Source organism: Gouania willdenowi, chromosome 13 (genome assembly GCF_900634775.1).
Source record: "Gouania willdenowi chromosome 13, fGouWil2.1, whole genome shotgun sequence".
Lineage (NCBI taxonomy): Eukaryota > Metazoa > Chordata > Actinopteri > Blenniiformes > Gobiesocidae > Gouania > Gouania willdenowi.
The window spans coordinates 21,210,591-21,226,887 of NC_041056.1; the positions used below are offsets into that span (position 1 = coordinate 21,210,591).

Consider the following 16,297-nt stretch of genomic DNA (forward strand, 5'->3'; position numbering starts at 1 on the left):
ATTTAGGTACTTTTAACAATTTGTGTTAAATAACGAGTAGTACGTTCCTTCATTGAGCAACTACAAGTCCCACAATGCACTTGGTTCAACTCCATAGAAACAACTTTGTTGTCTCCCCGTCAGCAGGCTAAACACAAGTAGGTTACTGATACAAGTTATTGTATATTTAACAACGATTTGTCATTTTATTGAATGAAATGCATGTAAATGTGTACCAAAGAGTGTATGGAGATACTTTTTTCTTTTCTTTTTACCTTAGCTGTATTCGTGTATGTCTGTGTTTGATGTTACTGTACTACAGATGGGTGACTGCAACAAATATGACCATGTATGGACCTCCAGTGGATTTATCTTTTAAAAACATCAGTCGTTTGACAGGTAGGCTGTTTAACACTGAAGAATTGAAGTGACGTGGCTTTGTGTTTTTATTACCTTATTGTGTTTTCATTTGATGAAGTGAATATACCCAAAAATAGGTGAAATGGATTGGGATAAGAGTTTTATTTTGTAGCTGTTTTGGCATGATGTAACCTTTACAAAAAAAAAAAGTCTAATCAAATGAAGAAAAGAGCATTGATCTCAAACAGTGCAACAAAGCCAACTATTTCTGTATCTGCTATTTAAAGCTTTATGCTTGTTTCTGCCATCAGATGTTTGGATAGATGAACCCCACCATGGTCTGCGGCCTCTCAAGAAGAACTCTGATATGAAATATCTCAGCGTCTCCCTGCGTCTTAGTAACAACCATATTACTGACCTTCATGACCTTCCAGGAACTATCAACCACTTCCTGGCTGAGCCTTTACATCTTGCTTGGTTAGATCTTTCTTTTAATAAAATCACACATATAGACAAGGTGAGTTTTCCTGTCTACTTATTTTAACTGGGCTTTGTTGCTTTGCTATCTCTAATTTATGAACATGCAAAAATGCTATCATATTATGCTGTGTCCGATCATACCAAATGACAATAGGTTTTGATGTATTTTTGCACTTTAATAGAGATGTGCCTATTCTTTTATAAATGTGTGTCATCACGGTACATCCTTTTAATTCCATACTGTGTTTCAGGTTCTATGTGAGCTGACTGAACTCCGTGTGCTCTATCTTCATGGCAACAATATATTCATTCTGTCAGAGGTGGAAAGGTTAAGCATGCTGCCTCATTTGCACACCTTGACTTTGCATGGGAATGTGATAGAAACCAATAAGACCTACAGGTAAAGTCACAGCTGAAAAGAAACATTTCTTCTATATCTCACTCTAAATTGCCCGTACGAGTGAAAGGAAGTGTAAGTGGTTGTTTGTCTTAGCGTGTGTTGCCCTGCGATGGACTGGCGCCCTGTCCAGGGTGTACTCCCGACTAGCGCCCAATGACAGCAGGAGATAAGCACCAACAGACCCTGAAAAGGAGGAAGCGGGTTGGAAAATGATTGGATGGGCTTTTATATCTCACCATGCTGTACTGTTAATAATTGTCTAACATTAAAATGTGCTTTTTGTCTTTTTTTGTGGCAACTCATACTCTTAATAACTAAATACTGTAGGTATGGTATCCATGGTACATACATACCATGGATATTGGACAAGGTTGGATGAATGGCACACTTTAGTAGGAGTTCTCTTCCCCCAATTAATTTTTTATTTATTATATTCAATTGTAGAATACTGTAGATATTGAAGGTTAACATTTATGTAACCAATTGGTTAATAATAAATGGGTCAGTTTTTCTCAAACCTACTGTTGCTGACTATTGTTCCCTGTTTGAGCAACATCACTTGATTGGGCCTTTTCTAACATTCCACACTACAAATTAAGTAATTTTTTTATTAAAAAAAAGAAAGAAAAAAAAGTATGTATGGTTCATGCTGATATCGTATCAGATCAATATCGGCCTATACGCAAGGCTGAAATATCGGTATCATATTGCAAATAAAAAAGTTGTATCGGGACATCCCAACCCCCTGATAATAGAATTATCATAAAGCAATGCGATATTTGAGCTCTTTTAAAGCAGTTAAGTCAGGCAAATGGTAACATCTGCTTGCAGTTTATATGAGTTATCCATCACACACACATCTACGTGTCTAAGATCATGTCTCTTTGTCTCTACAGGAATCGTGTGATCTCCGTGTTGCCACAGTTAAAGTCGATGGACTTCAGCGCCGTAACAAAGCAGGAGCGCTGCCTGGCAAAGATCTGGCATCGTAGCAATAAGCGCAGTTATCTTAAGGCTAATCTTCATTGACTTCCACTTTATTTCATTAAACATAAAATAATGTAATATTAACTAAAACATACACCTTAAGAATCACTTTTCTGTTACACTGATTTTAAATGTAAATGTAAGGGTATTGTTACACATCGGCCTCAGGAGTATTACACCATTCTGTAAATCATGGAATATTCTTAAATTGTGTTTTTAGGTCTGCCCAACTATCATTTGAAATATGGACATCAATGTTTGACTGAGTCATGAGCGTTTTGTTGAAAGGCTTTAATGAATTAAAATAAAACAAAAGGGAAATCTTCAAACTTTTTGGTACTAGCCTAAAATATTACAAACTTATCAGGTAGTTTAACACACTCGAGTAACAAACAAAACGAAAAAATGCTAAAGAACCACTTGCAAAAAGCTCATCTGTTCAGTGGTTTCCCTAAGCACAGCCTCGCAAATTATCCCTTTAAAACTTTTAAAAACAGGTAACCGTGCGCCCTGCCAACGTGTAATCACATGCGCTCCACTGAAGAGCAAATAGACATTTAGAAAGACAAATAAATAATCACAAAAAGGTGTTGGATCATTTCCTCTACTCCTCGTCTTGCACTCACTATGTGTTTCATTTCTGATTTATATAAACAACTCAATTCTGTTACAATCGGCAGGAAACCAAGCTGACAAATGTGGAACCAAAAAGTTTTTCTTGGGTTTCATAAAAACCTTTCCACGAGCTCTTCGACATTTCTGACTGAACTCTCTACAAGAGGAACTTCATACAATCCAACATGTGTTAATGTTTGATCAGAGAATTCTGTACAAAGGCATGAATACACAGTATCTGACCCTGCATCGAAGCGCACACACACACACACACACACCCTCTTCTTCAAAGGCCTCCACTAAAGATGAAAATGTAAAATTGTTTAAAGAGCTACATAACATTGCCGTCAGAGCCAAAGACTGCAGAGGAAGTGTTATGGGCTTGAAAACCTAAGCTGACAAGCCCTGTTATTTCCTGCTCTAATTAAAAATATACACTCACCCTGTACTCATCTTCATATTTGCATCCTGAACCATGAGTAAACACCAGCCATAAACATTTGGGACAGACTATAAAAACTAGATTATATTTATAATAAAATGATGTTCCGTCCCACTGCCTGCTTTTGCAGTGAAAACACTTACAGTGCATGTTACAGTGAGTAAAGTTAGAATATTCACAATACAGCATTTCAGCCATCAAAGGGAAAATAAAAGCCTAATACTGCCACACAAATCCACTTCTTTTGATTGTTTTTCTTGCAGAGATCCCGTCCATTGTAGTAGGTTAACGAAAACTGCTGTTGGCGCCCATCACTCCCATACTTTCTAGTAAAATGAATTGCATTTTTTTTTTCTTTTTACCACTGAGCAAGAGTAAATTAAACAAATTTAACCAGCACAAAGTGCTCCAGCTCTAAAGTAGGGAATTTAACCTATACCTTCCAGCAATACTCCTGATAACAGGAAGCTGATTTGGAATTTCCTTGCACACAGGCTTTTAATAATAATAATAATAATAATAATAATAATAATAAAAAAAAAAAAAACAAAGACTGAGACTAAGTTAAAGTATTAATGAAAATTAGAATATATCAAGCAAAATTCCCCACAGTTGATTCTGGACGAGGCTTCAGTCCATGTTTTATACACAAGTGAGGCCTTCTTCTATGTATATCATCTTACCCAGCTACAGTAAACCACCGTTGTTTCCTATTTGGCAAATGACGTTCCACCTGACCTTGATTAATCACATTAAAGAGCAAGCATGAAGTTCAATTATCAATTGTCCTCAATAATGTAGTGGGCAGAGGGTTTGCTAAGACGTACAAAAACAAAAAAAAAATCTTTAATAAAAGGATCAACTCATGGTTTTTGGATGCAGGTGTTAAATGACTACAAGCAGGCCAGAGCTGAGTGATCAGGGAATGGCAAACTGGACCACGAGTTCTTCTTTAGCATCCACTTTGATTTGAGATATTGCACTGTAAGCATAAGCTGCTATCTTGGACACCTGCAAACGAGAAGAAATGAAAGAAGAATTAACACAAACTCAGTCAACTGTATGTGTAGAAAAGGATGAGATGATATCTCAGACAAAACAATGAAATGATAAGACACAAGCAAGAATTATTAACCCTAACTTGTTTCTTCAGCTCGAGAATTAATTGTTTTTTTAAGACATCAAGTGTAGCCGTGTGATTGAATTTAAAAACAGACATTTGTTTTGTTTCTGCCTTTAGAGTGTACAGACTCTGCTGACTGCCGTTGTTTTGTCCATTTGAAACAACTTATTTGTTATTAACAAGATATTTAGGGTCCAAGAATCTATTATTATCCTCCATGTGTTCTTCTTCTGAGGAAATCCTTTTTCCCATGTGAGAAAAATCACTACATTTTGCACAAAGGTCCAGTCCTATGCCAGCTTGCCTGAGCTGCAAAAACAGGCCAATAGTCTTTAAGGTGGCGCTACAGCAAGCCTCTAAGTTTAAAAATTCACAACAAAATAAACCAAATGTGCTGAAAATTTGCAACTTTCCCCAAAGTGTATCCCCAATACTGAAGAAACCTTTATACTTTTAAACCAAATGCAGTTTATGAAGTCCACTCTGGTTTTTTCAAAAACTTTAAAACTTAATTCAACCAATGGCCTCCCACAATTTTTGCTGAAGTGACACTAAACAGACTCCAGCTCATCGTCAAACTGTCCTACACAAACGATCCACAGACATTTTAGATTTATCCAAAAGTCTACAATGCCTCAAAATGTCCAACTGTAAAAAGCGATGGAAACAACATGTACTGCCAAATTCTTGTCAAATACATTTTCAATGTTGATTTAAGAAAAATAAAGCCTCTGGGTACCTTACAGTACGATACAATAACGATTATCACACGATATGACACTACTGTGATTATTGATATATTGGTCAGAAATCAATCTACAATAATCTATGACATAACAAAAAAAAAAAAAGATTAAGTGAAAAATAAAATAAATTGAAAAAGTGTCCTATGAACAGTGACACTAATTTAGTATAACATTTCTGTAAATAAGTGTCAACATACCAATGTAAACGAATAAATATCTCCAATAGTGCTTTCTGTAAACAAAAAATAGGGTCTTTCTGACCAGTGACACCATTATAGTGTAATATTCCAGTAAACAATATATTGGTTCCTTCAACAAAATTTCTGTGAAGATGTACCTGCACATTTTAGTGAAAAGGCAGAAAAGTTTTGAATTTTTTTTTTTTTTTTTTTTTATTAAAAAAAAACAATACTTAGCGTGAGCATATAGATAATCGATCGTGCAAAAAAATATCGTGATATATCACCGTATCGTCACACTCCTATACACATTGGTGACTACTGGTTTACTCAATTTGTGAAGCTACAGGTGACATTTCCAAATGCCAATTAGCTCAGGGAGATAAGACATTGGCTCTTGTGCAAGAAATTGTAGGTAAAGCCTCGAATGATGTAAAACGTATATTAAAATGCCACCTTTTTCATCTTCCAACACTCTGCTTGCTGCTCAGAATTGTGAAATTTTTTCTGGCACCGACTATTGCTGTGATTGTTTTGGTTCAACACATCATCTATGCAGAATTAATCATTGTAACTACATAGTCGTCATTGTTAGAGTGTGAAAATGTGTGTAATAATAATACAAATATTTTTAGATGATCATCTCTCCTTTTTTTGAAAACAAAAATTGCCGAGGAGGCATCTTTGTTCTTACTCTGACAGCTCCTATGGTCTGGGAGGCCTGAAGTTCTTTGGCAGTATGTGACTCTCACACTAACAGACGTGCACAGGGTAGTATTCAGGTCTATTTTAAGCCACCAGCTGAAATACCACATAGTCTTACACATTGCCTGCTGCTTTTAACAGAAGCACCCTGTGAACAACGCTGCTCAGAAAACCTGGGGTACCACCCATGTGGACTTCAACATGATTACCTGCTGAACATCTGAGTATGGGACCAGATCACTGGCTAGCACTTGGTGGGGTTGGCTGGTGAGGGAGGGGAGAGAAAGGGCTTTCTTCTGAGGCAAACTGGTGCCCAGCACTGCCAGCTTTGTACTAGAATAAGGAGAAAAGCACAAACTCGTTCACAGTCGTATACCTTGTAATCAAAAATGCAGCAGATTAATGTTTAGGCACTTTAAATAAATAAAAATCAAAAGAAACCTTAAGACCTCTTTACATGGTTTTTGTGTTTGTTTGTAGTTTTGAATGGACCCTGAGTCTGAAATAAAGCTATCTATCTAAAACCTTTTACCCTAGTGCAGTGTTTTATGTATATGTACATTTTAACATGGTCTTCTACTTCCAAAGGGAAAAACTAGATTTCAGTTTACATTAAAAAAAAAAGAGGAAAAATGGTTCTAGCAAGTGTTTCACCTCTAGAAGAAATTGGGAATATGCACAAAAACATCAATCTCAACTACTAAAAATTGCATGTTCAATCAAGAGACACTTCCACTGTGAAATTGATCTGCAGAAATCAAAACAAAAAAACATTGGTATCCCATTGAACGTAATATATTGTACAGAGAAAGCATTTTAAAAATTCTGAATGTTACACAAAAGCCATCCCCTAATGAAAAAGAAAATATCTTGCCAATAAGGAGCAGATGAGTGTTTAAATAAGGTAAGAGCATTTAGTCCAAATCAAATATCTGTGCACATGGTTGCATTCCAAAGGTAGAAAAATGAATACATTATCCTTCCATAGAAATGTTGAATAAACATCACCTATATTGTCGAGCTTTGTCCATGTATTCGTGCTGCTCCATCATCATAGAATCTGCAGAGACGTCAATGATATTCCTAAAAGACACAACACTATCTTAATAAGGGAAACCTTTGAGCCTTTTCATATCAATGCCCCTAGTTAAATAATACAGCATCTTACTGTGCTGTTTTGGTTAGTATGGATGTTAGGAGCGCCTGCTCATCTGTGCGCGCTGACGGGACATTTGTTGTGATCCAGTCGGTCCCATTAGGTGGTTTGCTGGCGGGGTTCGGTTGGGGAATCAGCGGCTTATCCTCATCGTTCTGGGAAAGATAAATCACAAAACAACTCAACAATATATGCTTCTTAAGCATCTTTTTTCCAGCAATTGTGTTCCCCGACTAAGATTCATATTAATATCCCATGGTTTTAGAGCTCAGTCTGGATTAGTGAAGATGTGAGCAGCAGTTCTATGATGAGGGCTCATGAATAATATCAATTTAAATGTGGGAAGGTAAAATATAGATTAATAAATATTTGACTACGGAAAATGCGTCACTGCTTTGATTGAAATAAAATGCAAAGTATGAGGAAACCACATAACATCTATAAAGATCCTTTTCAGAATTCTGTTCCTTTTTTCCATTTGGACAAAATGACTCTTTTTATAACGTTGCTTTGGTTTACCAATCAATCATTTTGATCTCAAGTGAGTCAGATTATTGGCGGGGAATATATATCTATTCTCTATGTAAGGCACCACCAACAATATCCAACCAATAAGTGACATATCAGTAATTACAGGATCTTCACTTTTATTTTCATTGATTTTGTGACGACTTTTTAGTTAATTTAGAAAAATGATGAGAGATAATAAAGCCGCTTTTAGTTGTTATGCTGCAAAGAAGTGGAACACACTACCAGTATAGCTGAAGTCAGCATCCAATGTAAACTTTTTTTAATTCCAAGTTAAAGGCAATAGTCATATTATTGTTGATTTAATGTTCTCACTAGTGGTGTCCCGATCCGATATTGATATCTGTCCGATATCAGCCAGAAAAAGAATATCTGATTTTATCGGATTGCATCTAAAATCTTCTATGTAAGCAATCCGATAAGTTTTTGTTGTTTTTGTCCCCACCATATACTGACAGTAAAAAATAACTGAAGTGAACTTGAATTGTTGACTATTGTTCTCTGTTCGAGTAACATCACTTGATCAAGCCTTTTCTAACATTCCACACTACAAAATAAGTAATAAGGTATATGTATGATTTGTGCAGATATCGGATCAATATCGATATCGGCAAACGAGCCAAGGCTGCAATATCGGTATCGGAAGTGAAAGCGTTGTATTGGGACATCCCTAGTTATCACTGTTGATTTTAATGTTCTTATTGATTTTTAAACTGTTAAATGTTTCTGTTGCACTTCTGAATCATGTAAAGCAAATTGATTTGCCTTGTGTATTAAATGCCCTATACAAATAAATTTGTCTTGCCTAAAGAAAACTGTAGGATTTTTTTTTTTATTTTATTGATTTTTAAGAATAAAATGACATGTGACACAAGCATGGGAAAACCGTGAGCTCCTGAAAATACTGTGGAGTTTCACTGTATTTGGAGGGAGTGAGCTATCTAAAACTGAATTATTTGGTAATTCACACAATGATTCATGTTTTCTCTGTCATTTTGACTTTCTCCTGCGGGCTAAAAGGCATCATTTGGCACATCTGATATTATATTGTCCCCAAGTGTCTCCAGAGCATAATTTAAACTGTATATATATATATATATATATATATATATATATATATATATATATATATTTTTTTTTTTTTAAATCTTTGATGTTTACCTATTTACTTAAATCGAAAATGTTATCAAACATTTTTGTTTCCTTTCCACACACAGACCTTAAAAACGTATGCATTATTGGAAGGGATATCTAAGACAAACTAATGGAAACTTCATTCTTATTATTGAACCACATGATTTGCTTTTTGTTTATGTTGTTTTGTGAGTGCTAACTTCACTGGTTGCCCTAACCAGGCCTACCCTGACAGCTACAAGTAGATGTTTACAGAGTTTACATTTTAAACCCACTCTCTACTAACATTACCATGCCACACTTAGATAAAGGTCGTGGCTGAAACATCCTCAAACAATGTAGTTGCGTGTACTTTCGCTTCCTATACTGTAACGTTGTTTTTTAGTGAGTTTTAGCCTGCTAGCTGCTAGCACTGTACCTGGCTGGAAGTATCGTTCTCGCTGCTGTAACAACAACCCATGGCAGCGTCCGAGGGGGCCAAACTTCCCGGCTCTCAGTCACAAACCACCCGCGGTCCTCTACTCCAAATATCATAAAACTTATCCAAGGCCGAAGAGTTACTTGTGCTGCATCGGAAAGCAAAGTAGCTACTGTCTAACAGCAGCCAGGGGACGGGCTATCACATGACAACTGGAGCAGGAGCACTTCCGCTTTTTGAGAGGCCGCAGGGAAACTTGTCACGTGAGGGGAAATGTTTCAAAATAAAAGCTATCAAACGTAAGCATGCATGTAGCAGAGGGACAAGAACTAGTAATGGGATGCTCTTAAGGCTCTTTATTAAGCATAACTTATTAGAATCATGTTTGTTGGTCGTTGATCCTTTATATTCAGTGTTATAGGTAGAGGAAGGATGCTGTGAGTGGGTATATACACATATAAATTGGTATAACGACAACATGAAGTTATCTATGTTTTAAACCTTTTAACCTAACCATGTATTTGATGGAATTGAAATTTATAGAGTGTCAGACCTGTTACTGTGAAATAACCATGGAACTAAACATAACAACCCTGGATCAACCTGTCACTGCGAAATGTTCATGGACATAATATTTTCATTTAAATGTTCACCTGCACTACTCATCAATGCACTACTGCACTATTATCTTATTATTATTATTGTATTTTTATTTTATTTCATTATTATTATTATTATTATTATTATTATTATTATTATCTTGTTATTTTATTTAGTTTGCACATATTAGTTAAACTACTCTTATATTTATGTTTATACTTCTTTTTTTTAATTTTTTTTCTTTATTCTAGTTGATTGTCATTATTTAATGTTACACTATCTGAGAGAGCACAGGTCACCAAGACAAATTCCTTGTGTGTATTCATACACTCTTGGTCAATAAAGTTGATTCTGATTCTGATTTAAGAAACATAAATAAAATTTAAAAAGAAAACTCCTTTGATTAATTTAGTAGCTGTTTTTTATTAGCTTTGTTGTACAACAAATAATAAAATAAGATAAGAAAAACATGTCTGCCTTTTTGATTTATATTGTACAACCACTGTGTGACTTATTCGCTGTAATGTTGCTGCATTAACTACAGCAGAATGATAAATAATAATAGTCTTTAGCAGAAGTCACAGATAATTTTATGTCGAACAATACCAATAGACACTTAACTCTATTTTGTCTAATTTGATTAATATCCCTGGTGTAACATTTTATAAGTCGGCTAGCATTTTTATATTTCCTGGATAAAACTAAAGAGAGATAAACCATATGATATATTCCACTCTCTAATTTTGTGACGTTTGGAAGCCATTATTGCCATGCACGCACAGACTTATCTGGGGTCAGGTGCCTCAGGTAGCCCTCATGCATGTTCTACAATCTTTTTTAGATATCACCCTTATTTACCAACAGTAAATCCCATTGAGACTATAAGGTTATTTTGTGAGGGAGATCCTTGCCAAGACCAACAGCCTTAAACATGAAAAGTGTCATGAAAAAACAAATACACACAAAGCCGAGTAACTGTTAATAAAAAGCAAACGGTATTACTTGTAAACCACATCATCTGTAAATGGTTCCATTTTTTTTAAGACTCACTTAATAGCATTTTTAGAAGTATAGAGATACAATTTGAACTTTTGATTATTTAAAAATTGTTTTAAATCAGTGAATTGTGTTCTGCATTAAGGCTGAACCATGAATTGCATTTGCGATATTATCGCGATATCATAAAACACAATTTTCTAATCGCAAAGGCTGCAATCTTTTTTTTATTTATTTGTTTTTCTTTGCTACTGTCAAAGGTCTACGCTACAAGAAGTGCAATCTTTCTAAAACAACAATGCATGTTTTGTTATTGCAATTGAATAAATACATGTATTTATTTGTTGTAATCTGTGCTTTAAAATGTATATTTTATATTTATTTAAAGTGTAAATAAATCTGAAATTGTTTATTATGAAACACAATGATTTATTGCTTGTGTTCATTGAAAAATACATGACATGAGGTCTTTGAAAAAAATAATTGCATATTAAATCTCAATCGCAATATTGAGGGAAAAAAAATCGCAATTAGATTATTTTCCAAAATCGTTCAGCTCTATTCCACATAGACCTAAATTCAAGAGTAGTGTACTGTAAGTAGAACCTTCCAGCTGCAAGGAGGAGGACATGATTTGGCATGTTGACAATCACCCACCAGGATGAAAGAGTCTTAATAACCTCTGGCTGGGTGTCCTGATGACAGAGCACAACACACTTCTTTTTGAACCCAAGGTAAATACTGTACACTTAGCAGAGAGTGACTAAGGAAAAAAACAAACTTGTGATTGTACTGCCCTAAAATTAATCTCTGGGAGTCTCAGTTCAGTTGGTGTACATTATCCTGTAAAAGAATAACATGAGTGTTTCAGTTCTTGTGCCACAAATCTGAGAATGTAAGTGAAACTTCTCCGGCTCCTTTTTTTTAAAAGAGAACGTGGACTGGGATTCTGATCAGTTCATTGCTTTTTACACCTCAAATTCAGCAGAAGACATATTACACATTTGGAGAGGAAATGATTAAATCAACCTGGATGATGGGGAGAAGATCCTCTGCACGATGAGACAGTGTAACAATGGAAATGTTCCCCTATTTCTAATTAGTCCTGGATTCTTTTTTCCAAAAGTATTTAAATTATAGAGTGTAGTCTCAGAATTGATTCATGTGATGATTAGATAATACATCAAAAAGTCCAACACATAATTAATCCATATCTATTTTGTAATGGAACTTCCTCAGCGTCACTGAGCTGATTAGCACTTGTAAATGTCGCCTGCAGCTTTAATAATTGACTTTTTGATTTTTTTCTTTCCAAATTTTTTTTATCGCATTGTCATTGTGAGTCCATCCCAAATTATACCTTTTTTTTTTTTTTTTTTTTAGAATTTACATATATCGTACTTTTAAAAAAGCTGTTGTAATTTTTTTTAATACCAAATATCAGCTACTTCCTCATGTCCTTTCACAATATGTCCTTTCTAAATTCTGTTTTCCAGGAAAATATTTCTTCTTCTTCTTACTATATGGAGGTAGATGTGTCTTTTTTATTCAATTTAAAAAAAAACAAAAAAAAAAACAACTTTTCAATCAAAAAGTTTACTTCAACCAAAAATAAATATTTTTAATCAAATAAACGTTCAAAGGCCAAAAATATATATTTCAGACCCAAATAATTGCATTTGACAACTTTTTTTCTTTGATTGAGAAGGTTTTTGATTGAAGTGATTTTTTTATTTACACAGTTTTAGACAAACCTTTTATTTTATACAAACGCATTTGTGGAAAAATAAATGAAGTTTCAATTGTTTATGTATGCAATGAAGGGAACTGTGACAAAGATTTATTACCAAAAATAAACGTGTGTGTGTGTGTTGAGTTACTTTTTACTTGTACTTGAATATTTTATGTATGACTTTGTACTTGTACTTAATTACAATTTCAATCAGGTAACAGTACTTCTACTTGAGTAGAACATATCAGTACCCTTTACACCTCCGGTTAAATCAGTCTAAAAGAGTTCAAATGAGTGTGAGCCATGTGCAGCACATATTAAAAAACAAACTGGTGCCTTGCAGCAGACAGTGTTAATGGATGGGATTGTCATAGTGGGAGGTGTCTGCTCTCCTACCTCCAGGTTCCTGAACACCTCATTTCCACCCTCCAGGCTGATCAAGTCCAGACAGAACACCTGCTGCACGGCACCATGTCTTCGTTCCTGCTCGGCTTCATGTTGTTGGCCGCTTCTCACGCTTTAAACAGCGGCTTTCACACCCAGCTCAGACCCCAGCAGGTGGGATTCAGCTCATCGGTCCGCTCGGTGTGTAGACCCATCCCCAGCACCCTGACTCTGTGCCACGGCATCGGATACAGGGACATGTGGGTCCCCAACCTGCTGGGCCACGACTCTCTGCGAGAGGCGCAGCAGCAGTCGGTGTCGTGGCTGCCCCTCGTCTCCAAGCTGTGCCACCGGGACACCAAGAAGTTTCTGTGCTCCTTGTTCACCCCGGTGTGTCTGCCGGAGCTCAGCGGCCCCGTCAGTCCCTGCATGAGCCTGTGTGAGGCCGTGAGGGACGGCTGTGCGCCGGTGATGAACGCCTTTGGCTTTCCTTGGCCTGAGATGTTCAACTGCTCCCGGTTCCCCGGAGGATCCGAGCTGTGCATCCCGGTCACCGGCGAGCAGGAGAAGGAAAGCCCCGGGCAGAGCCCCAGAGGTCAGTGGAAGCGTGGCCAAACTAAATAAGACTGCTGCACCCTTCGTGGTTGTATTAAAAACAAAAACAGTACATTTCATAAAAAGATGACTGAAGTGCCTTTGAAGAAACATATGATGGGAAGTGTATCGTACCCACAGAGTAAAGTCTGTTTCAGGAACTGTTGATCAACTGGGTTTTCATACACAAATCTGTATCACATAGAATTGAAGGTGAAATAGGAATTATTTGAAGTTCATTTGACAAAATATTTGTTTTGCTGCTCATCAGTCTTGGTGTAAATCTTAATCTATCCATCCATCTTCTACCGCTTATCTCGGATCGGGGGGGTGGGCAGTATCCTGAGCAGCGAGACTCAGACTTCCTCCCCGGCCACTTATTCCATCTCTTCCCGGGGAATCCTGAGGCATTCCCAGGCCAGCCTGTGTCTTCCTCTGGGTCGCCTACTGGTACGACGTGCTCTGACCACCTCACCAGGGACTATAATCTAATCAAGAACAATAAGGATGTATATAGAACAGGTCACTGGCGTTATGAATGTTGTACAGCACACCAATCTGTAACAAATGAGTGATGCTGTGAAGACGACTGTTTCTGCAACTTGTTTAATAACCATCAAGAATCAAGGCAGTCCTTATTAAAGAGGAACTGAACCCCTGCTTTCTGCTGACCTGCCACTAGGGGGGAGGGGAATTAAAAAAAAAAATAGCTTGATCATGGACATTACTCCTGACACAGTAAGACATGCCCAGTCATGGCGCACATCGCTGCAGTAACAGAGCGCTGTCTTCTCAACAACTACATACAATACACAGTCCACAAGCATAAGAACACACAGCCCCACAGATGCTTTATCAATTACATACAGCCCCTGCTCTACTCCCACCATGAGCTTCAGAATGTCACCTCACCCATACAGAAACCAGGAAGAAACACACACAGCAACGATACGTACATGCACGTTCACGCACTCAGAGACAGAAGGGTATACACACAAGGTGTGTCTGTACATACACACAGTTTAATGAACCCTCTGATTAGACAGAATCTGCTCTTTATTGAAGTACAGAGTCAAAAACCTTCCGCACAGAGCATGGAGTTCTGCATTGGGGCATTAATCAATGCACACTTAGAGCTGAGATAGGAGAAAACTAGTCCCTCCTCCCAGTTTTTATAGGAGAGGCGGGGCCAACAGTGAAAGTTGGTGATGGAAGATGGTTCAAATGACACATTATCTGTCTCATCGAATAGCAAAATTCAATTGTAATATCCAGCGTTCATCCCATAGAGGGCCGTGACTGACATTTTACAACTAAATACACAAAATTAAAGTACTTTTACAAAAATTAATAGCACTACTTAATACCCAAATGCATATATATTCAGCAGAAAAAAGTAGGTTTGGCGTTTTGTTACTCTTTATGGTTTGTAACTCTTTCATTAGACAGAAGCCTGGTGCAGTATTGAGTATACATGTGGAATGCGTATAGAGTATACACATGAATCCTCTTTGTCCTACAGAGAACGTCCTCTGTGATGCTTGCAGCCTGGCTGCTGAAGGAGTGGCTGACATTCAGGATAACTTCTGCCAAAGTCCATATGGTGAGAGGACACTGATGCGCACTACACATGCTCCAAACACACTACTCTTAATGTTTGATTTGAGTAACAGTAGAGCGTAGATATTTCTGGCTGAAAGGTCACCTATTGAGTGTTTTTGGTCTTTCTTTATCTCACAGCATTCAAAATGCGTATAGGTAGTCTGTCCAAAGTCGGGGGAGACCGTCAGCTGGTTCCCACAGCCAGAAGCCGCATTCTGAGATGGGCAGGTGGGGGTGCAGAGAAGGCAGAGGAAGTTGGGGGAGCAATGGCCCACAGTGCTTTATGGCTGCAAGATGGAGGCACGTGCACCTGTCCGTGCTTGGACTCTACAGAGCCAAACCAAAGGGATGGACTGACAGAGGGACTTATGGACAGACATCAAGCCAAAAGAGGGGAGAAGGTAGGTGCTCAGGGCGCATGGTTCCTCACCCTGGCACAAGCTGAAGAAGGAAGACTGGTAGTGACTCGGCTAGTGAAGTGGGTCAAAGGTGATAAGGAGTTAAAGAAGTTCATCAGAGCTCTTCTGAAACAGTCCTGTCCTGAATCTTAACTGCTCGTTCCAGTCCTGTCCTAGTGTTCTCTGCTTCATATATTGTCTGTCATCAGTCCTATTAAGCATTTGATGGTCGTGAACAAATCGGGCACGCTTTGTTTCCATGGATCTCTGTTCAATGAGTTAGAGGCATTATTATGTTGAGTTGTTTTAAAGACTGTTTTGTCTCAGGCCATCTGTATCTCTTCTTTTTGGTTTTACATTAGCTCATTTACTTCTGTAACATTGTTTTTCTACTGATCTTTGTTAGTTCCTCAATGTTAGACTTGGCTTCATGTTATCAGATGCCATTGCTTTTATATTAATCATTGTTATAAACTCTCAAACCAGATTGTATTGATTAGTCTGTTTGCCTTGGTTTTGGTGAGGTTTATTTTATCTTATTTTTAGGTCATTTTATTTATTTATTTTTTTTTCCATTAAAAAAAATGTTCCACTGTTATTGCTTTTAATAAAATTTTGAATTAAAATACTTTTGTTTGCAATGAGTGTTTACTATAGAATATTTTTGGTCATTATATGGTTGACTAAAGCAGGAAATTTGACTCCATACAAACACAACTGATGTATCAAATGTCAGTCC

General features: G+C 37.0%; 3 protein-coding genes across 3 annotated transcripts; 2 read left to right on the top strand and 1 right to left on the bottom strand.

Annotated features, from left to right (window-relative positions):
* Positions 1-90: 90 nt before the first annotated feature.
* Positions 91-2,248, top strand: lrrc51 (leucine rich repeat containing 51). Its single transcript, XM_028465070.1, has 5 exons — positions 91-137; positions 302-378; positions 651-856; positions 1,071-1,219; positions 2,116-2,248. Exons 2-5 carry the CDS (start codon positions 321-323, stop codon positions 2,246-2,248), a joined length of 546 nt encoding a protein of 181 aa, XP_028320871.1. The 5' UTR covers positions 91-137; positions 302-320.
* A 234-nt stretch (positions 2,249-2,482) lies between these two features.
* On the bottom strand, positions 2,483-9,495 carry lamtor1 (late endosomal/lysosomal adaptor, MAPK and MTOR activator 1). Its single transcript, XM_028465499.1, has 5 exons — positions 9,253-9,495; positions 7,185-7,327; positions 7,025-7,099; positions 6,226-6,349; positions 2,483-4,274 (listed from the first exon to the last, which is right to left on the bottom strand). Exons 1-5 carry the CDS (start codon positions 9,292-9,294, stop codon positions 4,182-4,184), a joined length of 477 nt encoding a protein of 158 aa, XP_028321300.1. The 5' UTR covers positions 9,295-9,495; the 3' UTR covers positions 2,483-4,181.
* Positions 9,496-13,022: 3,527 nt separating this feature from the next.
* Positions 13,023-16,184, top strand: sfrp2l (secreted frizzled-related protein 2 like). Its single transcript, XM_028465081.1, has 3 exons — positions 13,023-13,559; positions 15,081-15,161; positions 15,299-16,184. The coding sequence occupies exons 1-3, from the start codon at positions 13,052-13,054 to the stop codon at positions 15,709-15,711; spliced, it is 1,002 nt and encodes a 333-aa protein (XP_028320882.1). The 5' UTR covers positions 13,023-13,051; the 3' UTR covers positions 15,712-16,184.
* The last annotated feature ends 113 nt before the right edge of the window (positions 16,185-16,297 follow it).